Source organism: Truncatella angustata (assembly GCF_020726525.1).
Source record: "Truncatella angustata strain MPI-SDFR-AT-0073 chromosome Unknown BKA67scaffold_1, whole genome shotgun sequence".
Classification (NCBI taxonomy): domain Eukaryota; kingdom Fungi; phylum Ascomycota; class Sordariomycetes; order Amphisphaeriales; family Sporocadaceae; genus Truncatella; species Truncatella angustata.
The window spans coordinates 4,495,767-4,521,851 of NW_025763381.1; the positions used below are offsets into that span (position 1 = coordinate 4,495,767).

General features: G+C 50.3%; 8 protein-coding genes across 8 annotated transcripts; 2 read left to right on the plus strand and 6 right to left on the minus strand.

Annotated features, from left to right (window-relative positions):
• Positions 1-1,116: 1,116 nt before the first annotated feature.
• On the plus strand, positions 1,117-3,377 carry BKA67DRAFT_510473 (phosphate transporter; the record flags this gene model as incomplete). The annotated part of the gene is made up of 7 exons (XM_046097329.1): positions 1,117-1,203; positions 1,299-1,387; positions 1,465-1,729; positions 1,785-1,806; positions 1,858-2,379; positions 2,432-2,453; positions 2,525-3,377. 7 exons carry the CDS (start codon positions 1,117-1,119, stop codon positions 3,375-3,377), a joined length of 1,860 nt encoding a protein of 619 aa, XP_045964381.1.
• Positions 3,378-4,617: 1,240 nt separating this feature from the next.
• On the minus strand, positions 4,618-6,098 carry BKA67DRAFT_547413 (uncharacterized protein). Its single transcript, XM_046101450.1, has 2 exons — positions 5,069-6,098; positions 4,618-4,943 (listed from the first exon to the last, which is right to left on the minus strand). Exons 1-2 carry the CDS (start codon positions 5,747-5,749, stop codon positions 4,788-4,790), a joined length of 837 nt encoding a protein of 278 aa, XP_045964382.1. The 5' UTR covers positions 5,750-6,098; the 3' UTR covers positions 4,618-4,787.
• A 406-nt stretch (positions 6,099-6,504) lies between these two features.
• BKA67DRAFT_530366 (uncharacterized protein) lies at positions 6,505-7,593 on the minus strand (the record flags this gene model as incomplete). The annotated part of the gene is made up of 3 exons (XM_046099229.1): positions 6,505-6,528; positions 6,586-7,519; positions 7,583-7,593. The coding sequence occupies 3 exons, from the start codon at positions 7,591-7,593 to the stop codon at positions 6,505-6,507; spliced, it is 969 nt and encodes a 322-aa protein (XP_045964383.1).
• A 2,322-nt stretch (positions 7,594-9,915) lies between these two features.
• On the minus strand, positions 9,916-12,771 carry BKA67DRAFT_641381 (uncharacterized protein; the record flags this gene model as incomplete). Its single annotated transcript, XM_046105772.1, has 2 exons — positions 9,916-12,244; positions 12,310-12,771. The coding sequence occupies 2 exons, from the start codon at positions 12,769-12,771 to the stop codon at positions 10,295-10,297; spliced, it is 2,412 nt and encodes an 803-aa protein (XP_045964384.1). The 3' UTR covers positions 9,916-10,294.
• A 2,353-nt stretch (positions 12,772-15,124) lies between these two features.
• On the minus strand, positions 15,125-17,045 carry BKA67DRAFT_653449 (P-loop containing nucleoside triphosphate hydrolase protein; the record flags this gene model as incomplete). The annotated part of the gene is made up of 2 exons (XM_046106368.1): positions 15,125-16,935; positions 16,997-17,045. The coding sequence occupies 2 exons, from the start codon at positions 17,043-17,045 to the stop codon at positions 15,125-15,127; spliced, it is 1,860 nt and encodes a 619-aa protein (XP_045964385.1).
• A 336-nt stretch (positions 17,046-17,381) lies between these two features.
• On the plus strand, positions 17,382-20,213 carry BKA67DRAFT_547424 (MOSC N-terminal beta barrel domain-containing protein). Its single transcript, XM_046101451.1, has 2 exons — positions 17,382-17,696; positions 17,749-20,213. The coding sequence occupies exons 1-2, from the start codon at positions 17,615-17,617 to the stop codon at positions 20,145-20,147; spliced, it is 2,481 nt and encodes an 826-aa protein (XP_045964386.1). The 5' UTR covers positions 17,382-17,614; the 3' UTR covers positions 20,148-20,213.
• Positions 20,214-22,599, minus strand: BKA67DRAFT_641384 (uncharacterized protein). The gene is made up of 3 exons (XM_046105773.1): positions 22,503-22,599; positions 22,268-22,437; positions 20,214-22,190 (listed from the first exon to the last, which is right to left on the minus strand). Exons 2-3 carry the CDS (start codon positions 22,334-22,336, stop codon positions 20,706-20,708), a joined length of 1,554 nt encoding a protein of 517 aa, XP_045964387.1. The 5' UTR covers positions 22,337-22,437; positions 22,503-22,599; the 3' UTR covers positions 20,214-20,705.
• Positions 22,600-23,260: 661 nt separating this feature from the next.
• BKA67DRAFT_589818 (hexose transporter) lies at positions 23,261-24,685 on the minus strand (the record flags this gene model as incomplete). Its single annotated transcript, XM_046104512.1, has 2 exons — positions 23,261-23,512; positions 23,564-24,685. 2 exons carry the CDS (start codon positions 24,683-24,685, stop codon positions 23,261-23,263), a joined length of 1,374 nt encoding a protein of 457 aa, XP_045964388.1.
• Between the last annotated feature and the right edge of the window lie 1,400 nt (positions 24,686-26,085).

Below are 26,085 nucleotides of genomic sequence, written 5' to 3' on the forward strand. Positions count from 1 at the left end.
TGAGTGACGATGATCCAAGACCATAGGTGTGTATTCAGCAGTGCGACCGTCGCTTCCCAACGTAATTGTTGAACCAGCTCGGAGAGCAAGGGGCCGATGTATGGGGACATCTTCGTCTCTTACAGACCTTTGAAGTGGCTATTGAATAACTGCACGCTTCTGCCGATAGCTCGTGACCGGGGTCGCGGGATGGGCTCTCTTCCCGCGAAGCCCGTCTGTTCTACTAACCTTAGACATGTCTTTGACGATGCTTAGTATGGTCCCAGCGATCAGGTTCGACACGAAGCTCCAGTAGTTCTAACTCATATGCAGAGAGCCAAGCTTAAACCTTGTGTCGCATCGAGGCGGCGTGGAGGACAAGGAATAGGGTGGGTGAGTGGGGTTCGCTATCTGATGGAGCTCCATCCTTTTGCCTGGATATTGGAGTGACAATACTGCAGGGCCCTTGAATTGATTGGCAGCGTATGCTCGACGAAAAAAAATAAAAATAAAAAGCATGGGAAATGTTACGAAACATAGGAAGACAATGCAGGTTTCGAAAGCTCTTCAAAGCTATGAAGAAGGAGGTCATAAAACTCCTTGGAAGGCAGTTTTCAGGATAAATCTGCTTGCGTCGCTTCAGCTCATCTTGGCTGGGGCCATGGCAAAACCAGTGAGCGCCACCACCAAGTATGCCCCCAGGCGCATCATCCTATTTCAACCCGGGCTAAACCACGAAATTGGGTCGTTAGCGTAGGAAGTCATCTTGTGCAGTTCACAATCAAATAGTCCAGCGTCGCACTCGTGGTTGCAATATTGTACACATTCGTCTATACTGCCTGCTGCAAAAGCTAGCGAGGCTTTCCTAATCTGTCCAGGAAAACAATATATTCAACGCCTGTAAGTTGCAGTTTCTGGGAGACGACCAATCTAGCAATAGTCGCAACATCATAATTCAAGGGATTCTTGGGACACACACGATGCGTTAGCTGGTTTCGATTCAATTGAGCAATTAATCGTCCTGGTATTGTCTATCATTTCTTCCGCTTTTCGGGCTTCTGCTTGTGGGACCAATTGCAGCAGAAACAGGAACAGGAAATACGTGCGGCGCTGTGGCGCGCCGTACTACCCGTCGCCATGGACGGTGAACATTACCCAGAAGTACGCCGCAACCGAGGTTTCCTGGGCTCTGATAGTTCTGCGTTACCTTCTCGAGATCTTCAGGTACGTTACGGTTGCTAGATTCAGATTCCATTCTCGCTGTCAGCTGTGTAGGGAACAGGATCGCCTACGTTTGGCTAGCTCTAATAGGAATATAGGACCGTCGCCAATTGCGATATGAGCTTGACCTCAACAGCTGGAACTTCAGAATCTGGGGAGTAGCCGCTTCCGGGTTCTTGACAGATTCGTGGGTCTTTCTAATGCTATTATCACAATAGACGAGATAGTATGTGTCGAGGTACCGGCGACTGATCTCTATCACAGGTATAACCTCTTTTCAACCAATGTAATTCTAGCATCAATATCCTTTGTATATTTCCCACATGAGAAGTACCCTGGACTACTTATAAATCTTTTCACTCTCCTTGGATCTGTTTGTGGTCAGTTGCTTTTCGGCTTCCTGGCCGATCGCTTTGGTCGTACCCGACTATATGGGATAGAGCTCGTGCTTGTCATTGTGTCTACTATCGGTGTGGCCACAAGTAGTTATGGCTATAATGATATGTCGTTTTTGGCCTTGTTCACTTGGGTAAGTCGGCTCATTATATTTCCCGTCGTACTGTCGTCTAACTGCATTTCTATAGTGGCGGTTTGTCATGGGAGTTGGTTGGTATCACCGTGTCTGAATTGACTACTAAAACAAGCTAACTTACAAAGGTATCGGGGCAGAATACCCCCTATCTGCAGTCATAACCTCTGAGTGGGCAAGCACTCGGTCAAGAGCTACTATGCTTGGTTCTGTATTTCTCATGCAGCCCATTGGCCAAGCCTTGGCCCAGCTTGTCGGTCTATGGGTCTTGCTAGGCCGTGAAAAAGAGTATGGACTCCAGGCCATGCAGTGTGGTATCAATACTCAACACGACGAAGAGTGCAAGAAAATCGTTGATGGTATATGGCGTATCGTTATTGGGTCGGGTGCGGTTCCAGCGCTACTTGCGATCATTTTCCGCTTTTTCCTGTATGACTGTGGTCTGTACCAGCTCGAAGTGAAACACAAACCTGGTATTGCTTTGCGGGACACGCGAAGGATATACGTCGCACCACAAGCCGGAAATGGCATAATACTAAACTCTCCGGAATCAAGCCATGTGCCATCGCCACAAGCGAAGCCCATACAATTCTCGAAAGAAGACCTGTACAACTATTTCATCCGTGACAAGAACTGGTACTATCTACTTGGTGGGTCAAAGATTGGTTGTTTCACAAATTGCGTTAGCTAACCCTCATGTAGGAACTGCGATGACTTGGTTCATGTAAGTAGCCGCTTGAAAGCCCAGACCTTATCGTGACTTATAGATTTGTGCTAATCTCAAGTGAAATACAGCCTCGATGTTGGCTTCTATGGCTTTTCTTTGGATAATCGAGGTACATTAGCCGACATGTGGGCGACCTCGCGACATAAGTCTCTAGACGATAGACTATGGTGCTGGACCTCCACTCTGCCAGAAGGTAACTCAACGGTTCCCAGCTGGAAGACGTCTGGTTTCCCAAATTGGGCCACCGATCAGACTATGCCCTGCAACACCATTTACGACGTTCTTCTTGAACAGACAAAGCAATATCTCTTAACGGTGTCCATAAGCTCTATTGCCGGCAGCATATGCTTCATCTACTTTGCCAATCGTCTGCCACGAAAGCAATGGTTGACAATATCGTTCCTGGTCCTTGCAGCCTTGTTCATTATTACAGGGGGTGTATACTACCGTGTTGCATACACCAACGGCGCCCCTGCGACTGTCACTCTGGTAGCGATATGCCATTTCGCGTTCAACTTTGGTGCTAATACGCTTACTTTTATAATTCCGGCTGAAATTTTCCCAACCTGTTACAGATGTACATGTCACGGAATCTCTGCTGCGGCGGGAAAGCTGGGTTCCATCATTGCTCTAGTTGTGGTCTACGGTATCAATTCGGGATACAAGGATGCCAAGCGGCAGGGACTTATTTTCATTTTGTTCGGTTCAGTCCTAGCTTTTGGAGCTGTCTATGCCTGGGCATATCTACCCAATGTCCAACGGTCAGTATGTACTGATGACGGAAAGGGTTTTCTGGAGACGAAAGATCTCGAAGAACTGGGGGAAGGAAGGGGTAAAGCCAAGGCAGAGGGCGAGGTAATCACCGTCAAGGACAAGGTACAGGAGTTAAGACGAAGGCGTAAAGAAAATTTGAACGACTAGATGTTCATGTCGGCAAGTACACAATGGCACCTCAAGTCCAGTCTCCATTTTCTATGCCGGCCCTGGTAATGATGAACGACAAGCAATCTTGCACTCCAGCACGAGTGACAGTTTAGGCCTGCTTCTAATGTTTCCTGTCCTGGAGCAGAGTTGCGCAATATTTGCCCTTGGACTGTGCCTGAGGACCAAGTGATTTAAAAAGAAAAAAAAACCCCTAAAAAACGTATCCCTCCTCTACCTGTAGCTTGAGCTAGCTGAACAAATTTCCAGCTTTTTCTCTCAACTGCAACCAGCCTATTTCGACTCCAGAATAATCCGAGATTGCTCTACAGGCCTTGAGTTTTCCAGACTTCCACAAACTCGCTCTACATGAAATAAAGGACCGAGTAAAATTATCGCGCCTGACGCCCAGATACATAATCTTTCTTGGATTGCGCCATGGCTGGTATTCCAAAAGGTGTTTCGGAGCCACCATAGAACCCTTGTTGGGCAGTGCGACTTACCATGAAGTATCGTCTTATGCATGACGAAGCAAGAAAGTTTCTAGGCCATTAATTTTCCAAATGGATGGTAAATACCCATCATTCCCAATTACGAGGTTGCTCTTGTAACACTTGTATCGAAGCTGCAGCTTCTATCCCACCGATTCAACCATGATTGTCATGAGCTGCATCAACTAACAAAACCTGCGCGGGCGCAACGAACGAGTGATGGCCATGAAAGAAACCTACCCGAAAGTCTACCAAATAAATCTAAGTAAATATGGCCAGGGACTGTTAATGGAGACAGCAGATATGTTTCGGGTTCGTTTGCCTCGATTCGAGGGAACTGTGCCTATATCTAGCGCGAGATTCACCTCAATATGCTTATCTTTGGCGCGATCGTCTTTTACGCTAGTATATCTCCCTGCATATGTATCTCACAGTTCGCGACAATGGTTCCTTTGAATCCAAAGGTGAGTAATATTGATAATCATATAAAACCTGCCTCAAAATATGAGTTATTGTCTCGATGGAACAAATGCCGGAAGATTCGAGACGAGATCGATAGTGTCGATCAATTATACCACGTAGAGAGTATCAACATAATACTTAAAGCGCGCGAAGGTGTGGGCTTCTTCGATGCCCAAGGAAGTAGGATCGGATACTCATTCTCCAGGACCAGACGAACGATTAGACAGACAACTAATGGCTAAGTTCATCTCACAAAAGCCATAACAATCCGAGTTAGATTGTGAGTTCAGTGACCGATCGATGTGATTGAATTGGGAGATCTTGTGATTGTTCAAGCTAACCCCAGGTGTTTTGTCACTATGCTCAAAAATAGACGCCAATTTCCAACATGACGGCGTCCACTACAAGACACCACTCCACTCAATTCGCACATATTTGGCATTCAACAATCTAGCTATCACGATCTAGGCCTCAAGATGTCCAGTTTCGTGTTCTTGATTTCCGTCGAATCCAGCATACCATACCAGCCCAGCCAGGTTAATATCCACACAGCCGTTGCGAACTTACCTCGGAATATCACGGGCCCAGGATTGGAACAAAGAAGGTCACCCACCTATAAGACAGCCAGAGGTCAGTATTACTGTATTTCAACAGGGACAAACGTGGTTCCATGTCGTCCCCCAAGACAGCAGAGAAAATAGTTAGGAAGAGTGATTGGGAATTTCGAGAGTCGCATACCACTCGCTTCGCATATTCATCAGGCTTCATCGAACCGGTTCCATCAGTCGATTTCTTTCCTTCAACATCCCCAGCCAACTCAAAATACCAACTTTCCTTCGGTACCTTCCACGGCTTGTTCTCCATGAAATTTGTATTGACACCCCCCGACATGATTGTCACAACCTTGACTCCGAACGGTGAAAATTCCTTGCGCATGACGCCGCTCATGGTAAAGACGGCGGCCTTTGTAGCCGCGTAGATGCCCTGGAAGGCAGGCTCTGCAACGACTGAGATACTGCTGACATTTGCAATGACGGCGTTGCCTCCTGCGGCTACCAGAAGAGGCAGGAAAGCCTGGGTCACGGCCAAGAGACCAAAAACATTGACGTCAAACATAGCCCTAGCATCCTCTAGGTTCTGGTCAGCCAATGTCATAAGGTTGAAGCCCGCTGCGTTGTTGATGAGAACATCGAGCTTTCCTCCTGCGGCGTCACGAACGATATCAACGGCGGCGTTGATCTGTTCCTTAGACAAGACATCCATGGCGAGGGTGCAGATGCCGAGGTCAGCCAATCTCTGCATCTTCTCGAGTTTGCGGGCGGCTGCGAAGACGTGACATCCGCGGAGCTGGAACTGTCTCGCGAGGGCGGCACCTGCTGAGCCATCGCTGCATCCAGTGATAAGAACGACTTTCTGCATAGTTGGTCGAGACGAAGTTATACGTAGACAGAGCGTTAAGGGCCAGAATATAATATAATGAGCATGGTCACATCTTACAACACGAGTCCGCGCACCATTTCTATGCACCTGCCACGACAGACGTCCGGGATTCTGTTTCCCGGGGGAACCCAATGCCAGCGGTTTTGAGCTTATCTCGCATCTCACGAGGAGTCACGTGGATAACACCCGACGAGCGGTATCATTGGTGCGTCTCTCCCAAAGGTCATCGAGGAAGCTCAAAGTTAAAGAAGAGTTTCGTCTTACAACGGACTGAGGCCGGCTAAGCGGAATTACCCCTAGGAATTCGGCTGAACTGTTGTTGATGATGACAAAGCTATTATCGTTGGCGCTAAATAGTACATGGATCCATCATTGACGGGACAATGATCCCCCAATATGACCAGAAGTTGACAAGAGGCTCCTGGCCCACTTCCTTTTACAATGCAAGTGCTTACGGCATAGATCCTACTTTTGCACTGCTTGTTCTATGGAAGCTGAATGGAACATATTAACTACAAGCCTGCCGGAGTTTTCTCAGGAAAACATCATTCATTCGTATAAAGAGAAATTAAATTTTTTTAATAAAAAATAAAAAAGATTTCTCAAAAAGTTTCATGCGCCTTCCTTTATCAGTAAATTTTCCTCGTTCAACGCTGATTCATTTGTTCAATAAGTTTGTTAGTGCTGCTGTTGTTAATAAATTGGAATTTTCCTTAATACCTCAGGGAGGAATATCACCACCTTAGAATGCTATTATGCTGGCACATAATAGTATCCCATAGAATTTCTTGTAAAGACTGCTTAACCTTGCATACATGTCCTGACCAGTCTCTAGAATCTATATATCGATTGTTGGCAACATTGGGAAGGAGATGGTCCAAAACCTCGGAGAACATCTTAAAGTTTTGTTCCCGGATTGCGAGTATGCAATGTCGACAGTAAAATTCGACCTCGCCGCCCTCAAGTATGGTCAGTGGAACCTGACCCGCCCTGGGTAGGGTCGGATTGTATGGCCGTAGCTCAACTGTGTGGCGAACGTGCCAGACATTCTTATCAGGGTCGTGTTGCCGGCAGCCTGGATGATCCAGCGGAAACCTGCACATTGGGCAATCAACGAAGAGCGCGGAATCGACGTTAGGGTGGTCATCGAGATCCTCTCTAATCAGCTGGTTCTTATAACGGAAGTGTGTATCAAGACACTTCGCGCCGATCAAATGGCCGCACGGTAGAACCTGTAGAGGCTCCGTCTCGGGATTTGGATACTGTTTTGGCATCACTGCCTCCGGCAGCCGAAGCAAGCAGCTGCATACCGGGCACGTGGCTACGATGGAAACTTCGTTGCCGTCCTCATCTTGACCTGTATCGAGATACGCCGCAATATCCCGGAATTGCGACGGATCCTTGATTACTCTTCGCTCCTTGGCGGGCTGCTCGTCATCGTTACCTGTTCCAGGCACTGCCGGTGAGGAAAATAACGATTCCGTCTGACACCGGTGTGATGATGCCACGGGTTGGGGCCTGAATCCCCGGTCCAGCTGCACACCCGCCACCGGACCTGTAGGTGGAGGTCCTACGGGACGCAGGAAGGTAAGGGACTTTGCGGGTTCCACGCCCGGGGCAGCTACTGGCTGCCAGGGAAAGGTGTCGCCCTCTTCGTAGCCAACCTGGCGACCGGCAAAGGTAGAAAGTATGCTCTCCATGGTCAAGTAACCACCCAGGTCAGTGCAATGTAGAATACCAAGCAAAACACTAAAGTGTGACAGAGGACCGTTTCTATTTGTAGCGAGACGTGATTTCGTGAATACTACTTACTCTAATGGCATTGTGGTTGTAGAACAAAGACATTGTGTGGAGCTAAATCCATCAAACAAATAGTGGTAGTAGTGAAAGGGGAAAGAAGTAGAATCTGTGGGAGTTGCCGAACAAAACAGCTTCCCTTTATCGGCAAGCATGAAACTAACCGGCGCTTATAGAGCAGCAACTGTGGTGTAGACGCATGGTTGTGGTCTACAAGGCTCAAATACAATCAGTCGAAATCTGCGTGAATACGTATACTATTAGAATATGCAATAATTCCAAGTCTTTTGCTCTTGTTTCTTTGGGTGATTTCGCTGGGCTCAGGATGATTTCGCATAGAAAGATTTAAAAATAAAAATAATAAAAATAAAAAAACCCTCAAGAATTTCGTCTGAGAACGAGCATCTTAAATTGTTAAAGATGTTTCAGGGTTGCAAAAGCTAGGTCAACTTCTGTCAAGTACTGGTTCCGTCTCGCATGCGGCGGCATAGATCACTGAACTCGTTCATAAAAGCTTAGAGATCCGGTTATATCCTTCGATCACTAAATACATCTTTCCGCCCATTGTGCACCTTCACAGGCAACCATTCCACATCGTCCCTGTCACTTCATGTATGTTGTCCACTTTGGCAAGTGTTATTGTCAGAACTCCCACGCGAATGTCTTGGCCGTCTTGTGAAGGGCCCAACATCCCAGCATAATCAGCCGGGGTAGGGTCGGAGAGAACCGCCCGAGCTTATGCTCCAGCTGTTGAAACGTGGTGACCTTCATTTCGTATCATGTGGTGAAAAGGTTATGGGTTATCGACGTCTCTATGACGACGCTGGCGCCATACCATATAGCCAATGGAAAGGAGGACGATGGGACCACAGCTGAGGCCCACTGCGAGGCCTATTATGGTGAGACTAGACAGCATATTGGTAGGCAAGGCACTTGAGCCAGAATTCGTGCTCGTATCTTTACTAGATATGGTGTCTTTGCTCGTGCTGGCTGTTTCTATAATTGATATGGTTATTGTGGTAATTTGCGTTTCGGTTAGCGGCGATCGTGAGATTTCAACGATTGTGGATGTATCAAGATTGTCTGCTTGACACTGAGAAAGCTGTCCAAATCAATGAATATATGACGCGTAAACCGATACGGGTGAATGTAGATAGAGACTTGTACTATGTTTGGGTCCATAAGGAAGTGACCAATACGGTGAAAACAGTCAACTCCGTTATGGTGCTAAAGGTGGTGGAAGTTACATCAAAGGTTACAGTCGCGACACCGCCACTGTGAATCGTCTGGATTTGCCTACCGACTATATTATGATTCGTTAATTGACGCCTCGATAATGGCTAGTAAGGTCTTGGGTCTGGTAACTTGGCGTGTTGCTGACCTTCAACGGTCCCTGCTCTGATATCTCCTCGCGTGAACAGGCCACCAGTATGTTGTTCGTTTCCCGAGAACATTCTTTGGACAGTTTTGTTGTATCGCTTCGCTTCGCGGCTATGATAGTTGTTATGGAAGTAATCTCAGTAGCCGTGCTTATATCAGACACTTTCACCACCATAGTCGAGGTCATGGTCGTGGTCTTTTCAACGACGACTTCGACTGTAGTCAATGCAGTTGCCAAATGCGTGTTGATGGCAGAAACCGTGGTAGTGATGTTAGCTGTTGTAACGCCGCCGCTTGATCAGCCGGACCAAGGTTTACACTTTTGGGCACGGCTCTTACGCTTGCGCTGCGCAATACTCTGTCAAGAGCACAAGCATGCAGAAGGTGTCGCACGCTAATGCGGCGGTCATCGTCCGCATTGCAGCATATGTTCTTGTCAACGAGCATGACGATAGGAACTTTATTAGTAAGCCATCAATGAAACGCCTGGCAAAGAGTGACAAAGCGAAGGTGAAATGCGCATGGCGGTGATCGTGCAAACCAAGTCCTTGACTCCGTCCGTAAAAGCTGTATGACAACGTTGGCGCATAATCAGCTGTGTCTGGCAGAGTAGATGAACTCGAGGGACACAACTAGCACATGCAAATAGATGGCTGAGATTTCTGCATAGCTTCCGTGAAAGGACCAACGGCTTATGCTGTGCTCCCTTTAGATGCACCAGTCTTCTTCCGTAGCAAGAAATGCAATACTCTAGGCATAGCGCCAGCACCGAGATGCAAGCGGCAATTGAGCGTAATACTGTGGGATGAATTAATGGCCATGCTCAGCGCCACATATTAGTCGTTGAGAAGAAAAATCCCTGGCACACCGCAATGCGTGCTGTTTCTTACACTGCGGCATGACAGCAGTCCATCGTAGTGCAGCCAAGACATGCCGATTAAGCGGTCAAGAAGACGATCATACATGATGACCTTGCCAAAAGTCTGTCTATGTTTATAATAGCTTGAATATTATCTGCTAGTAATGGAAATGTCGCACTGTTCCTCTACTGGAAGACATCCGCATATCCGTATCCTTGGCGCCAAGCCGGCACGTTAAAAGTGTCAGCGTCAGCCCTACGGATATTACGATAAATTTGAACAAGCATTCGATCACGCGCGGTTCGCACTGTTTTGAAACTTTTAGTCATATCGGAACGTATTTTCCAAGCCAGCATAGCTCTTTTAGACCCATCATAAGACGGGTCAACATTATATTGACGACGTTTCAGCCACTGGGCCAATACAGTGGGCTCAATATGCAGTGTGGCCGTAACTTGTAGATATACAGACGCCGGAAACCCAATAATCATCGCTCGTATTTTGGCAGATGCTCTGCCTCATGCCCCTGCGGACTCCTGGCCGTCGATAGGCCGGCTATACTCTCATAAGGATCGTGGGTCCCATAGACATCGCGCTCATCTAGCATTGGGGCGGACGGTTCGTGGGTAGATGACGGCCCGGCAGTATTTAATGGTGGAGCAGATGGCTCACTCGAGTGGTACTCTTCTGGTACCTCTGGAGGTGCACTCGCTTCTGCTAATAGCCGCCTCCTTTCCAACTCTTGTTTGTCATCGACCGGGTCTGAGTGTGCTGCGGTCGCCGATAAATCGCCCAAAGAAGGTGCGGAAGGTCCCTCGCCAAAGTTGTCGCTGTGGCTTGTTGGTACTGGTAAAGAGGCGCCAGTTGGAAAGATAGAAGGCGCTGAAGGCTGCGATGGACTGGCCGCAGATTCGTCCGGCTGTGCCGTCGGCTGACTTGGCAATAAACACTGTTCAGCTTGCCGCACGCGTTCCTTCTCGGTTAGACTGCCTTGATTCGGGACTTGAGGTGGTGGGATGTAGACAGGAGCTTGCGATTCGTGTGCAGGAGAGTGATAGTCCGGAGCTTGGGGGGAGGCTGCAGACGAGAAATAAGCTTGCGGGTGGTCGTACGGAGTGTACGGAGTTGGGTGCTCGCTGTAGTCGCCACTCTCATCATAATTATCCTGCCAACCGGAGTTCATTTCGTTCGGCTGCTCGGTAGAGTAACCCGTATCCGAAGGTGGTTGTAAGATAAGCGTGGGTCGTGTAACGGCTTTTGAACGTGACTTGTTGGAATTGACGTTGCCAACCACGACTTCGAACGAGACAGATATCACTCCCTTCTCGCGTCGGAGATGATCGGTATCGACAATTGAACCGTTCCAGTTGGCGAGCCTACTTAATTGCTGATCATAAGTTCCTCCACCTGACGCAGGAACAGTTCCTGAGACAGACATGGACCGGGTTGGCTGCTGTGTTGTACCTTGAGACTGACCAGCAAGTCTTCCACCCAAGTCGACAACCACCTCCACGTTGTACTTGAAGGTAATCAAGCCCCCCGGTACTCCTTTTATACTAGGAAAAACGTCCTCTGGAACCCTGACAGACGTCGTGATATTTGCCGACAATGTCGTCGGATCAATTATTAGTGGTGCCACAGACTGCGACAAGTCTTTGCGAAACACACTGCAAGAGCCTGCTGAGGATAAGGATAACCCACCAAGTCCCGTCTTTGATTTGGGGTAGAATTCCTCCCGGTCTAGTTTTCGGGCGTCCTCCTTTGATAGGTTTGTGAAGAGCGAGGTTGGTGGTGCGTAATCCACTCGGCCTTGCCGATAAAAAGTGACGACGACGCCATGCAAGCTTTTCATGCGACGATTGTGATCAACCCGTATCCTGACAGGTAGCAAATCCCCGGGCATACACCCTCCTTTTAGAAGTTCCACGGTAGCCGTAATCTCACGATCAACTTCAGCACCCGTCGACACCTTGCTTCCACTCGAGCCCCCACTGCCATCGGCTCCCCTTACGCTGCTACTGTTATGGCTAGCCACGCTCTCACCACTGATCTCGCTCTGTATGTCGCTCTGTATGGGGCTTCGAGGCACGTGTTGTTCGTTTGGCCGAGGCCGACTCGACTCTGCGAAATGTACCGAGCTTTCGTTGGTGGTGTCGTTTGTTCTTTCGTTTGCTCTTGTGGGATCCAAATCGGCCGCGGGTTCTTGTAGATCAGTAGTGCTGCGCGTTGGCGTTGAGTTTGTCAAGGCAGTCTTTTTCCTTCTCTGTCGCTTGTGCATTGCATGCATGGTGACTTTCCTCTCCCTCGGTACTGGCACTAGTCCGACGTCAACCTTCTCCACGAGCGCGAGCTTCCTCTCCGCACTGGTAGTAGGAGCTATGGACGTCGGTCGGGTCAGGGTTGCGGTGATCATGTATGCTATCGTGCCCCGTTCGAACTGAGATGGTCGTATGTCAGCAAGACTGAAGGCCAAAAAAGAAGCAAAGGCTTTTGTATTCCTACATCGATACTGCTGGGTAGTCCCTCCTTGGGGAACACCAAGTCAAACTTGAACTCCCATTTTCTAGCGTCCAGTCTTCCCTCGCCGCACAAAACCTGCTCATCCTGGAACAGTTGCGCATGGCCATTACCAAAGTAGCGGACGTTGCTGCTACCCCCGCTAGGGACGACGGCGGGATTGGCGGCGTTCACCTGGGCTGCATTCTTGAATACGCGAACATAGCCGTGTAAATTGACGGTCAAATGAGTGATGCGGATCGGCTTGATGGAAGATATGATGACGGAGCCGGTGACATGATCGCCAGCAGAATATTGACGGTGAGGGTCGTCTACCAGGACATAGAACTCGGCGAGGTTCCGATTGCGCGTCCGGGATCGCAGCGGCAGGGAGAGGAAGGATAAGAAGGATTTTTTCGATGGTCCATCGTCAAGCGATAAGTCGGCTGTTCGGTCGGATGCACCCATCTATTCTGAAGTTCTCGCAATTGACGACAACGTGCGCGCCTCACATGGCACGTCACGACACGACACGTCACGAAACGAAATGAAAACGGAACGACACGACAACGACAGCAAGCCACAGCACAGATGCGTCAGGGTTCCGTCAGTGGATTGATTATATCCGGTCGCGATGGACGCGCGTGATCCGGGATTGTGTTTCCCAGGGCCCAGACGTGACGTTAAGAGGACCGTTTCGGCGGAAGACCGTACTCCAACGAAACACCAGGACTCGGACTCGAACTCGAACTCGAACTCGACACTCGGACTCGAGGGTCACCGGAGGGCTCTCTGGCGGTCAGCGGTCAGGCGGGCGGCGCGGCTGGGCTGAGATGGAGGCGCCGTTGTCTGATTCCCCGTGTGTGAAGCGCCGGCCGCTACTGGCGACAACGGGACGTTTTGAGATGCTATACCGTACCGAAAAATAGCTTTGAGTTGAAGCAGGTCTTGGAAAGTTGCATGTGCGAAAGGTTGTGGATGGTCTTGGCGTCTTGGTATGAGCGGGTGCCCAGAGACTAAGAATAAATCTGGCCGTGTCGTTTACCGTGCGGATGGATCAGAGAGCGGGTGAGGGGGGAGAACCATTAGAAATGTGAAGAGAGGGGGGGAGACCTAGGGGCACTGGCAGAGATCCAGATACCGGGGGGACAGGGAAGTCAGAAATGACTAACCTTAGGTTAACGAGCTCTAACTCGGCACCGTCAGTTCCTTCAAGGACTTGGGCCAATAGTTGGGGCTTGGGGCGCGCTTCTCCATGTCCCTTCCGATCTGAATTCGGGGTCCACGTCCATGTTCAAAGATCAACCTCCCACCCGAGCTAACCGTCGCGTGTCAGTCAACGGCCAAGTTCAGCGCCGTGTCAAGCCGTAACCCTAATCTTACCGACTGTGAGGAAGTATGTAAGTATCTATGTATGTATGTATGTGTGTATGTATGCATGCATGCATGCAAGGTATGTATCTCATGGGGACCTTGCGAAAATTGTGGTGCGTGTCATGTCCATGTTCGGGTACTCATCGCTAGGCTATTAGACTGTACGCAATTGCTGGTGGTTCGGGGGGTTTTCTCAGAGAGACGGCCAGCCATCACACGGCAGTGACATCTCCCTCAACTTGATCTGGTATCAACCAAAACAAACAGCTTCACTTGAACCAATCGTTTTGGCTTTCTAACCGGCGCATTCTGGTACATGGTGGAAGTTTGAAACGCCCGCAACGGCTGTAGCCATCAGACGACCCCCCGTAACACCGAAGAGTGACAGAAGAATACGGATATGGGTGGTCGCTCACGCCTTTGCTGTTCTGGACTCTCGACGCTACCGACGCGAATGCTCTCAGACCATCCTGAAGTGGATTCCATGGTTCATTGGATTTGAAATCCACATCCTGATTTGTATACACTACCCTGCTTCGGGACGTCACAATGTAGTGGAAAGTTGGGTGAAACTGACGATTTGGTACACGGGAGATGCATTAGCTGCTGAGATGCAAGCGAGCCTTTGGACGCGGGCGTCAAGCTTTCGAATATGTGGTCTCGTCGTTCTGAAGACTCGATTTTGCCTCATCACACAACTACGCGTGTTGAAAAGGAGGGCGTACGTGGCGTGGCGTTTCCTGTCGTTGCATTGACTTCATGTCTCGTTCGCACTACGCCTCATGTTGCACGCTGGAGTCTGGACTGAAGCTCCCGGCCTCAGTGGAAATCTTGGACGCGTGCAGTGGTACCAACAGTGGGCTCAGTGGGTGGTCTAGTGCTTAGGCTCGCGCGCCAGCACGGATGCTAATTGAGCTGGCAGGCATAAAACTTGATAGCGGTGGGCGCGTGGGTTGAAGGAAAAAAACATCCATCCCAAAATTGAAGCACGGGTCTGTATCAACAGTAATTCTGGAGGATCTGTTTCGCGTTCATCGTACGACTTAAGAGGAAATTCTTCTCCTCAGCACCTGAGTCATAATGGCGTAGAGAGATGCTGCCAAGGATGCCGAGAAGCAAATAAGCTACATGGCCAAGTAACTCCCCCTTGTCGTGGAACTACAGTCCACATCCGGAGTGCTTGACCTATTGTACGTGTTTCGTCGTTGTGCAACATACACGACGACGGACTACAGACATGCAAACGGTCCAATCAGGGCTGAATAATGATGAAATAAAATTTAGTGTAAGAGGATATCTTCAAAGGACCCTTCAGATTGTGACTCTCACAGCAAACGGCTCTATATATCTCCAACGGTCCCAAAGACAATCAGCTTTGGGTATGCTTTACAGTAAACTCCAGGGGCCATGCAATGCAATGCTTCTAAAACAAAACCCAGATCAAGCTCTAATCCAATGCCTCGCCGCTCAAAATGCTTTGCAAAATGCCTGATCCAATGCCTTCTATAGTATGCTGCATTTCTTGTTCTCCAACACAGCTCGCCACTCTTTTCTCATCGCCCATTACACTCGCTCCAAACGCACCACGTTTGCCCCTTTTGCTGGGCGTCTGAGCCAGGCTAAAGGAACCAGTCTTTCCGTCAACAGGATTAATCAAGGACAGCGTCTCCAGACTACTCATGACCTCTCGGAACTCTGAGCTCGATAGTGGGTGCAACATCGAATCCTCTGTGCACAATTTGCAGTATGTGTCATATAGTGTCTTGACGGTGGGCGCTGTCGTTTGCGACTTAAACGGTGTAGCCAAGATAGACGCCTTTGAGGCACGGTTACGTTTCTCCAGTGCAACTAAAGAGCACAGAGCAGCCTTTTGTTGCAAGTTCAGAGTCTTCAATCTCTGGTTGGTACCATTGCTAAAAGCTGCGGCAGTAACCTTATTGAGATGACCGATGCTCACCCTGGGCGCAGTCTCGATCGTGAGACTCTTCAGCGATGCCATGAGAGCAGCCGGGGCGCTCTTATCGGAGCCTCCCTTTGATGGTGATGACAGGTTCTTGTTTTCGCCTAGCACTTTTCTTGAAGGTGAGGCAAGTAAGATTTGCTCCTTGATCTCTGTCTCATGTTTCTGCTTCGTTTCCACCTCCACCAAATCGATGGCTCGCCGGCATATTTCAAACGCTTTCCTCAAATCACCTGTCTGGCTAGACACTTTTCGAGAGCAAAGCTCAATGGCCGCTGGGTGAATAAATGGTAGTGGAGCTCCTTCTGGCACCAGACTCTTGAGGCGCGTGGTGATGATGGTCTTGATTTGAGTTGCTGAATATGGCAAGAATGGTAGAAGTTCGGGTTTGAGATTACGAGACTTCAGTCGCGGCAGGAAACGATCTGTCAGATCCAGTGCGTTGGCAATGCCTACCAGAACAAGGCGAGATGTCTTCTGCATTGACCACTCGAAGACGTTGTATAAACTCTCCAAATCGAGAGACAAAATGTGGTCGATTTCGTCCAACACAACCAAGAAAACGTCTGGTGTCTTCTTCTTGGGGATGAATAGCTTCTGAACAGCCGAAGCGGCATCTGCTTCGGCAATTGCGGTCTCATTGCAGAGTTGGTCCAGGAGTGTTGCATACAAGTCTTTCGAAGACTTGATACTCATGCAGTTGATATATGCCTTCTTGGCTGCGCATGTTTCGACAACTCCCTGGGTCATCTCATTCACCATGGCACTCTTGCCGGTTCCAGGCGGCCCACTAACATAGAGGCATCCGTTTGGATTGGACTTGGAGCATCGCTCAAAGAAGGTCTTCAACTGCTGTCGCTCATCCTCTCGTCCAATCAATTGACCAGGGTCTGCGCTTCGGGAGAATAGCTGTCGAGCATGATGGTAGACGGTCTGCACTGCACTCGGGGTAAGGGGTGTTGACGGTGTTGACCGCTTGGAGATTCTCCCAGCGGCCATTACACGGTGGCGAGGCGTAACGGGTACTTTGGCAAGTGCATCTCTGAACCGCGGAGTGCTCGGCGTCAGGGGCTTGTAGCTGCCCAAGGTGGTCTTTCCTTTCGTTTTCGGGCCCAGGTCGGCATCGTCCTCCAAGTCAAGAGAAGCGACGTTGGATAGTGACTCTTCGGTGATCTCTGTAGTGACGACCTCCTCGGCGGCCTCATCTACCACTGCAATTGCCTCGGGGTCCTCGTTCTCATCGTTGGTACGGAAACTGCGAGTCTGTCGCTTGACTCGTTTCAAGGGTGACTCGATCTCTAGATCGCCATTAGTAAGTCGTGGATGGATTTGCTTCCCCTATCAGCGACATAGACATACCATTTTCTGTGGCGCTCCTTGTCCGCTTTCCCAGTGCACTTCTTGCCATGTTTACTACTGCAATTTGGAAACCACAATTATTATGTCCAAGAAAGAATTGAGCCGTTGGAGATTGTGAGTACCCGGAGGAGTATACAGGCCTGTACTGTAATAAGACGTGGGTCGACGCGAGTATCTCGGGAAGGAGCAAGATAGCGCCAGAACGCGGTCAAGCGCGTACGGTCGCGAATGGACCAACTCAATTCTGCATAGCCAGGAAAAAGCGCGTAAAGTGACGCGCTAGTGTGCTAGTGCCGCCTCGGGTGACACTTTAATCTCACCCGGCCAGACCCACTCTCCTCTTGGGAACATTGGTGGCAGCGTCCCAGCGTGCACCCCTGGCAGCCCTGGGAAGCAGCCGAACTCCGCTATTCACGGCCGCCGGTCACGATAGCAAAGAACATCGCCACTGCCCAAGGGTTTCTAATTGACCAATGTCAACCTTCTCGCAAGACACAATCGTCTAGTTTAATACTGCTCTCTGAGCCCACCCCGTCTTGTGGCCAGCATGCCCATCATATCTCGTGCAGGACCTGGCATTACACCGGCCTTGATGAAGGATACAATCGGCTTATCAATATGACAGACAGGGACCGGGGCACGGAGGCTTACAATGCTCAGATCGAAGGGCTGCGAGAAAGGGAATATCCCATGCTGAGAGGTGCGCATGTTCTCCGAGCGTCGAGTCCAAGCGTTTTCTGACCGTATCCAAGATGAAGTATATCTCGATCATGCTGGAACCACGCTATATGCAAAGTCACTGATTGATAGGTTCTCGGCCGATCTGATATCGAATCTTTACGGCAACCCCCACTCCGGCTCCTCATCTTCGCAGACATCAACCTCACGGATTGACGATGTTCGCCTTCGGGTTCTGCAATTTTTCAATGCCGACCCTTCCGAGTTTGATCTTGTCTTTGTCGCAAATGCTACGGCAGGCATCAAATTAATCACAGAAGCATTTCGCGCGGCCTCTAATGGCTTCACATATGCATATCACCAGGCATGCCATACAAGCTTGGTGGGTGTTCGAGAGGAGGCTAGAAACAGCCTTTGCTTTGACAATGCAGCGGTAGAAAGCTGGATCGGTAACAACTGTCTTCCAGACGAGCTGAGACGCTCCGGACAGACGGCACTGTTTGCATACCCTGCCCAGTCAAACCTAGACGGCCAGCGCTTACCCCTGGACTGGTCGGAAAGGTTGCGGAAGGGAGCCCAGTCGCACCCCGAGGGTTTTTATACTCTTCTGGACGCTGCAGCCTATGCTTCGACGTCACCACTGGACCTTGGTAGTTCGGACGATGCCCCTGACTTTACAGTACTGAGTTTCTACAAGCTGTTCGGCTTTCCTGACCTGGGTGCACTAATTGTTCGTCGTCAAGCGGCACCGATCTTCCGGGATAGGAGATATTTTGGTGGAGGGACTGTTGACATGGTTGTCTGTGTCAAGGAGCAGTGGCATGCTTCAAAAGGACAAAGTCTGCACGAGTCTCTTGAAGATGGCACCCTGCCTGTTCATAGCATTATTGCATTGGACGCAGCCCTCGATGTCCACCATCACCTATTTGGAACCATGAAAGATGTCTCGTCACATACCTCTTCCTTAGCTCAGCAACTTCACACACAACTGGCGACTTTGAAACATGGAAATGGAAACAAAGTATGCGCAATCTACTCACCAGATTTAGAGCAGAGGAAGAGCAAAAATGGCACCGGACCCGTCGTCGCATTCAATCTACAAAATAGTCATGGTGCGTGGGTTAGTCTGGCAGAATTCGAGAAGCTTGCGAGTCTGAAGAAGTTCCACATTCGCACAGGTGGTGTGTGTAATCCTGGAGGTATCGCGACGGCCCTGGGTTTGGAACCTTGGGAAATGAAACGAAATTTCTCATCCGGCTTTCGATGCGGAAATGAGAACGATATCATGTGCGGCAAGCCAACAGGCATAATACGCGTAAGTTTGGGGCCGATGAGCACGGCCTCGGACATTGATAAGTTTGTCGCATTTATCGACGAGTTCTACCGCATCGATGAAATAACTGCTTCGTCAGCCATGAATCCAGCCAGGGGGAACACCAATGACTACGGCCTTCGAGTGCAAGATATAATGGTATATCCTATCAAAAGCTGCGGTGGCTATCGCGTTCCGAAGGGTATCCCCTGGCATGTTCGACCCGAGGGTTTAGCATGGGACCGGGAATGGTGTCTTGTGCACAGAGGAACAGGACAAGCATTGAGCCAGAAAAGATATCCCCGCATGGCTCTCGTCCAGCCGACTATCGATTTCGAAAAAGGCGTCCTGGAAGTAAGCTACAATGGACAGCTCAGCGAGCATATACCGCAGACGATCACGATACCCCTGTCCGCGGACCCTAGTTTTCTAGAATCATCACTACCTACCAAACATGTCGCATCGCGAGTATGCGGGGAACAGATCACGGCACAAAAGTACACCTCGCCCACTATCAACGACTTCTTCTCGCACATTCTCGGCGTCCCCTGCACCTTGGCCCGCTTCCCACCAGGTGGACAAGGCAACAGCATGCGGCACGCCAAAGCGCATCTACAAAAGCACCAAAACGTGTCGACCAAAGCCACCCGATGCTCTTCTCTCCCCGGGAGCTTTCCAGGAATGGCGACGCCGCCGGACTCGGATTCCGAGACCGAACAGCACCGCATCCTGTTATCAAACGAAAGTCCCATACTGGCCATCAACCTCTCGAGCCTCGCCGCTCTCAACCGTGAAATCGCCGCCCGCGGTGGCAAGCCTGTCCCTGCCGAAGTCTTCCGCGCGAATGTTGTGATAGGCAGCTCCGAACCAGACGACGAGTCGCTGGCCTATTTGGAGGACCACTGGTCCACGCTGCAGATCGGGCAGCAAGCATTCAAGATGTTGGGGTCGTGCCGGAGGTGCCACATGGTGTGTATAGACCAGGAGACGGCGACGAAGAGCGAGGAGCCGTTTGTCACGTTGACGAAGACGCGGAGATTTGAGGGCAAAGTCTTCTTTGGCACGCACATGTGCCATTTGCCCACAGTGGCGGAAGCGGGAACGAGGGAAGCGCAACATCCTACCTTGCAGGTTGGGGAGGAGGTGACGGTTGATATTTAGAGATATGGGTGTGCTTAAAGTGTGGCAGCATTTGCACAGCGATCATGGTTGGAATCCTTGAGCACTTGTTTTGAACTTTTACTTGATTGTTCTGTATAGGATCATCTACGTTGTGACGTACGTAACTTGAGAGTCCTTTGAAATTTGTGATAAATGTCATCACGCCGTGACACTGTCACACCGGTCTTTCCGACCGATTATACCATGATGCGAGGCTTGCTGCCTCACATGCGGCGCGGGTATATCAGCGCTGTTATTGTGATTCCTGCAGCATTGTCCTTGCAGGCCTTAGCAAGTTGACTGGGTCTCATAAAAGGAGTGGCGGGCGTGAGAGTCGCCACATCCGCCCTGGCAGAGCTGCAGCTGCCTTGACAAACATGCTTTCAGTCTTCGGATACCTTGCTAATATGGGTGCGAGCCCCCGGAAGATCCCCAAGCGTGCGACATTCAGTCATGTGGTGTATAGCAATGCTACTCCCCAAAGCCCAAGCCGTGGTTCAAGAGTATTCTTTTCAAAAGGTCTTCCACCCATGACTAACTGTGCTTTGTCCGACACTCTCAGTCAAGAGGCAGTCCCAAAGCCAGCCTCTGTTGGTTAAGGTCGAAGTCCAGATGTTGCATTGGATTCTGCTCGACATTCAGCGTCTGCGGCATGATCTCTTGGGCGTTGATCTGTGCTTCTGCAGACTCGTATGCCGTTTCGACGAAATCTTCAGCCGATATATGCGGCATCGTCTGCATGAGTTGCGACATTTGGCTCAGCAACTCGATATGTGAGATAAAGCCTCCGCCGGACTGACTTGACTGCTCCAGCAAGGATATCCCGCCTGTCCAGTCCGCACCCCATATCTCTGGTGGTATAACATCACCATCATACACAGCCATGCGGACTGGCCACTGGAGGCGCGACCACCACTCGTGGTCATCTGGATCGAAAAGTGATATGATTCCCATGACTTCCCGGCGTGCTATGCCCTTCAGCCACCAAACACCATCCAGGCTTTTCAGGAGACCGAAAAAGGAAGCAAGTATAGCCAAAGCCCGCGGTCGCCGTTCTTGTAGTAGTTCCATATATCGCCTAGACACAGTTGCAAGAAATACCAACGGCGCTCCTGTGAGTGGGATCTTATGTGCCCAATTTAGAACAGCGACTGCGTGCTGGTAAGCCTGGCGCGTCTTGTTTCTCGCATCTGGGTTGAGGTCGGTAGCCGCAAGCTCCTCTTCCATGCCACCTAGGAGGCTCCCAAAGAAAGTGGTGCCTTCAGAGCTCATGTTCAGATCCAGCGCGGGCTGGGATTGGATGATGGGCACCACATTCTCACTGTTGCGCAGCCATTGCCAACTAGTAGCGACGATGGTCTTGATACCCTGGAATGCATGAAACCATGAAAGCGGCAGGGCATACCCGCCGCTCCGGTCTTTCGTGTCGCCGCCATCCTCGCGCATGAAGATCCGGGCCGCCGTGGACTGGAAGCCGATGAGCGTGGCGGTAAGAAACAGAGCCTCGGCGTTTTGCGCATTGATTCCCTTCCTGAGGTTGGTGCTATATTCCGACAATGACGAAGCCATATAGGCGTGACTGGCCCGCACGAGGGCCTGGTCTTGGGGCTGGGATGACCGTAGATGTAGAGCGGATACGGCAAGTATAGCATCGGCCAGGAAGCTGGCGCCACCAAAAGCGAGACCTGGCACGGTGTCTCTGAATATGGCCTCGCTCATTGGGTCGGAAATCAGCAAGGTCTTGCAGGTAATTGTCGTGTAGTGGTGTAACAACCTCAGCTCCATCATCCTGTTTTCTTGGGGCGCTGTGCTTATGTTTGGCGGATCAACGTGTCGGTATATCTTCAATGGCGCTCCCGGTGGCATTGATGGGGTCGAGGGGGCTCTGTTGGAGACGGGGCTATCGCAGAAGCTGGGGGATGCTGCGCTCGCGGTCGCGGGTGTGTCTGGAACCGCGAGTCGGTCTGCCAATTCGGGGTGCTCGAAGTCGCAAGTGACGCCATGTTTGGCACAGTTGCTGCATCGTGGATGAACCTCATCGCACTAGAAGGCGGTGCATGTCTTGTCAGTGGTTGCCTGCTTCTAGCACATTGTGCTGGGGCATACACGTGGTGCAATACCTTGATCTTCCTAGTCTTACACCTCCGGCAGCCCGCGCGAGACTTTTTGTGGGATCTTCGAGGAGGCATTGCTTCTACAGTTCTTTCTACCGTTCCGAATACGAGTGCTGATTCGGAGACATCATCGCATGGCCGAGATGGTGAGATGCGATAGTCTCCCAAGGCGACAGCTTGACTGAGTTAAAGAGGGAAAGGCTCAATGCTGAACAGCAGCGACATGCTGTGATTAACTTACTGCTTAGGTAGGTTCGGGCAGGAGAGATACAGTGGCATCGGCTCGCTGTTCAGGGATTATTAAGATTCTCTGCCAGTGTGCTGCTGGCAGTGCCTGGTGGGAGGTGGGTGGCAGCCAGCAGCGGCACCAAGCGGCGGCCGAGATGGCCCCTTGTCACGCGGGCTCAGCCACCAAATGCGTGGGGACTTTGGCGAGTGACTTGCTACTGTACATAACGTAGTCACCTCAATGAAGAAATGTGTGCCCAGGCCGCGGCGAGGTCTGAGCAAGAATTCTGACATATGATGAAGAATACACAATTGATGCCTTCTGATTGGCGCCACGGTGTGCTAGCTTGTGAGTATGCAGTGGTGCGTTGCCGACGCAACACGAAAGATCAATCAAGTCACTGCCGTATGGGGGAAATTATCTGCACGAACCTACGGTCGCTACATGCACACGTTTCAGCTCGTATCTCTCTCTCGGATGCATACCCACCTCTTTCATTTAAGCCTTTAAGCTGTTCTGTACCGACATCAATGGATGTGGTCCCCTGGTTGGACTTAAACTAAGGCTAGATGCTGGGAATACTCAGCCACTGAATTCCATCTATCCATTCATTGTATGCTTTGGAACTCCGGCACAGGCCAGCAAGGTAAATTAATGCCTACCACATTCCAGCTCATGCCACCGTCTTCTCCCTCCCCGCTTACAACGATGACAGGGGAACGGTGCTCGACACGGATAGCAGTCACATCACCGATGCATCACCGGCTTCTTCAATCCTGCGTGCCACCAATTCGCCTCATCCGGAAACCCTCGGTATTCACCCTCCAGCGGCCCGTGCTGCTGCTCTGCCTCTCCGTATATCTCTGCTCGATCACTTCCAAGCTGTGGCCCTTTGTCTCGTACATGAAAATTATGCACATGATTGTCGTGAAAAGGGAACAAAAAGCAAAGAAATAGTATGCGCCGAACGAAGAACTCGAAATAAAGACGGGAGTCGTCAATGCCACGACATAGTTTGCAAGCTAATACTTGTCAATCGAAGTTCAACAGAGGCGAGAGAAATGACCACCTACCCAATTGCTGCCCTGCCCGAGACTTGCAGCACTGCTCCTGGTCTTCCTTGGTAGACTCTCGATCAGGAACGACCTTATGCCGATAGCCCAGGTCATGTTAAAAACCACGGCGAATAAGTAGATACTAACGATAACCACCCATCTGCCAGCACCAGAGTCCGCGTGCACCTCGCCTGCAGCATACATAGAGCCCATTAGCAACATGAGCACAAAGATCAGTGTACCACCGAGGACAGTGGATGTTTTGCGACCCCAGCTATCTGCAAACAACGCTGCAGGGATCGTCACAGCCATAATGAGCAGCGCCGAGACGCCCGACGCGAGGAAACTAGCCTGGCTTGAGCTGATCCCGGCTTGCTGAAGCAGAAGAGGTGCGTAGTATAGGACACCGTCGATCCCGCTGAATTGCTGCATTGCCATGAGGAAGTAACCGAAAATTGTGCGCGATCTGAAGGGCTTCGAGAACGCCTCTCTGAACTCGTAAATGGTCTGCTTGATATTTTCCCAGAACGTCGAGTCAGGAGAGTGTTCCAGACCACTCTCTGACACAGCAAGGAGCTCTGCCTGTTCAGCCTCGTCGAGCCCGAGCTGGGCAATGACAGTCCTCGCCTCCTCGGGTCGACCTTTGGCTTGAAGCCAGCGCGGGCTTGGTGGCACCAGACCACATAACGCAGCGTTCGTGAAAGCAAAAAATGCCTGGACAGCGATGGGCAACCTCCAACTGATCGAACCGTCAAGTCCAGCAGTCCCGTACGATATGAAGAAGCCCATGACTAGGCCGATGGTGATTAACAACTGCGGGAGGGCGCTGATGATGCCTCTCTTCTTGGCTGGCGAGATCTCACAGACGTGCACGTAGACCGTCGAGAGGAAAATACCCTCGCCGGCACCCTTGACTAGCCGGCCGATGATGAACATGACCAGATGGGACGACGCGGTCTCCAGTGCGGCTCCAACGCCGAATATCGTGGAACCAATAGCGATCATGCGAGTCCGGCCATAGCGATCTGCGAGGATTCCAGCAACGAGGGCGGCAAGTGCACCTGGAATCAAGATTGACGACACGATCACACCATGCATTGTAGACGAGAATTCGCCGAACGTCTCTATATATGAGGCCATGGTTGTGACCGGACCAATTGTACCGGTATCCATACTGCAAAGAAATTAGTCTCTTCCACAGCCTCGTTCGAACGCCGGGTCGACGTACCCAAAAACAATTGCATTGAATGATGTGACGATGGAGGCACTCAACCAGAGCGGCACTCGTCCCAAGCGGCCGAGAACCATCATGATAGCAATTGAGGGTTCGCTGTATTGAAGTGCAACGAAACGGAATGCTTGTCAAAGGCAAGAAAGAAGCTGGACATTAAATAGTGGGAAAATGAGGTAAGTTATACAAGATAGAAAATCAGTGGCGCTCAGTGTCGACTCGGTTACAAATGCTTTCAGTGTGATTTTGTTCTTGTACAGTTCTGACAGTAGCGCTCCCACGATGTCAAAAGGTCGCCGATCTTTTTTCTCTTTCGTCCAAGTACATAGTATGATCGCGGAGGGCGTGGGGCTCGATGGGGACCCCAACAGTCAAAGGACTCCCCGAGAACGGATGCATACGGGAGTGGGTGGCCCACTCCAGTCAAACTATACGGCCTAGACAGGAAACTTTTCCGACAAGAAGACGACGGACCTGAGAACAGCGAAAAGTTCGACCGCTCCGCCCCTACATGAGCTGGTTTGCGAAATATTTTATGTACGCACCGATAGCAATTGTCTTTACTATGTAGTCTTGACCAGTATAGCCTGAGGCTTCTGCACCTATTGTGATGATTGAAAAGCCATATGGCTTCCGCACTCCTGGTCACCGCCTTTTTATTTTGTGCATTGTCTATTCCAAGTGGGGAAGTATGGAATGCCTCCGTTTGCTTATTGTTGATGTGCACATAACCTCGAAAAGAATGCGCGGGGAGCCTGACTTTGTGAACTACAGATTGTTATAGCACAAGGATTTCAGCAACTTTTGGGTCTTCTTCCTGAGCTAACCCAGAATCTTGCTACTCGACACTCCACTTCTGATCATATAGGGACTATCCGTTACTCAAGAAAGCTTGTAATGCTAGAACCGGTATTGTTTGTTATCTGATTGCGTCAAAGCCCGACATTGACAAGCATTTTATTTCACAGCTCTTATATTGTAGATGAGAATTTAACTAGCTTAATGTCGTGGAGATGATATACAGAGTGGGCATCCCCACGTTCTTGGCGATGTGCTGTTAGCAAAGGGCGCGGTCTCAATGATGTGAGGTTTGTCCCTTTGGATAAGCTTCGTGGTCATGCAAAAATTATTGATATACTGCAGTGGAAACCCAGCAGCACTAACATGTTTTTAGTCGTGTAATTATACTATCTCTTCAACAGCTGCGGTAGGTGCTGTAGACAACAGCTAAGCAACGGTCGGATCACGTAGGTCATTATAGTGTATGCACAAAGACGATTTGAACCAGTAAAGAGGGGTTCACGAGTAC

Excerpts from the sequence above, each read along its gene's own strand:
- BKA67DRAFT_547413 (XM_046101450.1), bottom strand. The coding sequence starts at position 5,749 with ATGCAGAAAGTCGTTCTTATCACTGGATGCAGCGATGGCTCAGCAGGT. Across the intron at positions 4,944-5,068 it reads ATGAATATGCGAAGCGAGTG|GTGGGTGACCTTCTTTGTTC; the intron begins GTATGCGACTCT and ends GCTGTCTTATAG.
- BKA67DRAFT_547424 (XM_046101451.1), top strand. The coding sequence starts at position 17,615 with ATGACAGACAGGGACCGGGGCACGGAGGCTTACAATGCTCAGATCGAA. Across the intron at positions 17,697-17,748 it reads GGAATATCCCATGCTGAGAG|ATGAAGTATATCTCGATCAT; the intron begins GTGCGCATGTTC and ends ACCGTATCCAAG.
- BKA67DRAFT_641384 (XM_046105773.1), bottom strand. The coding sequence starts at position 22,336 with ATGCCTCCTCGAAGATCCCACAAAAAGTCTCGCGCGGGCTGCCGGAGG. Across the intron at positions 22,191-22,267 it reads GTAAGACTAGGAAGATCAAG|TGCGATGAGGTTCATCCACG; the intron begins GTATTGCACCAC and ends ACCGCCTTCTAG.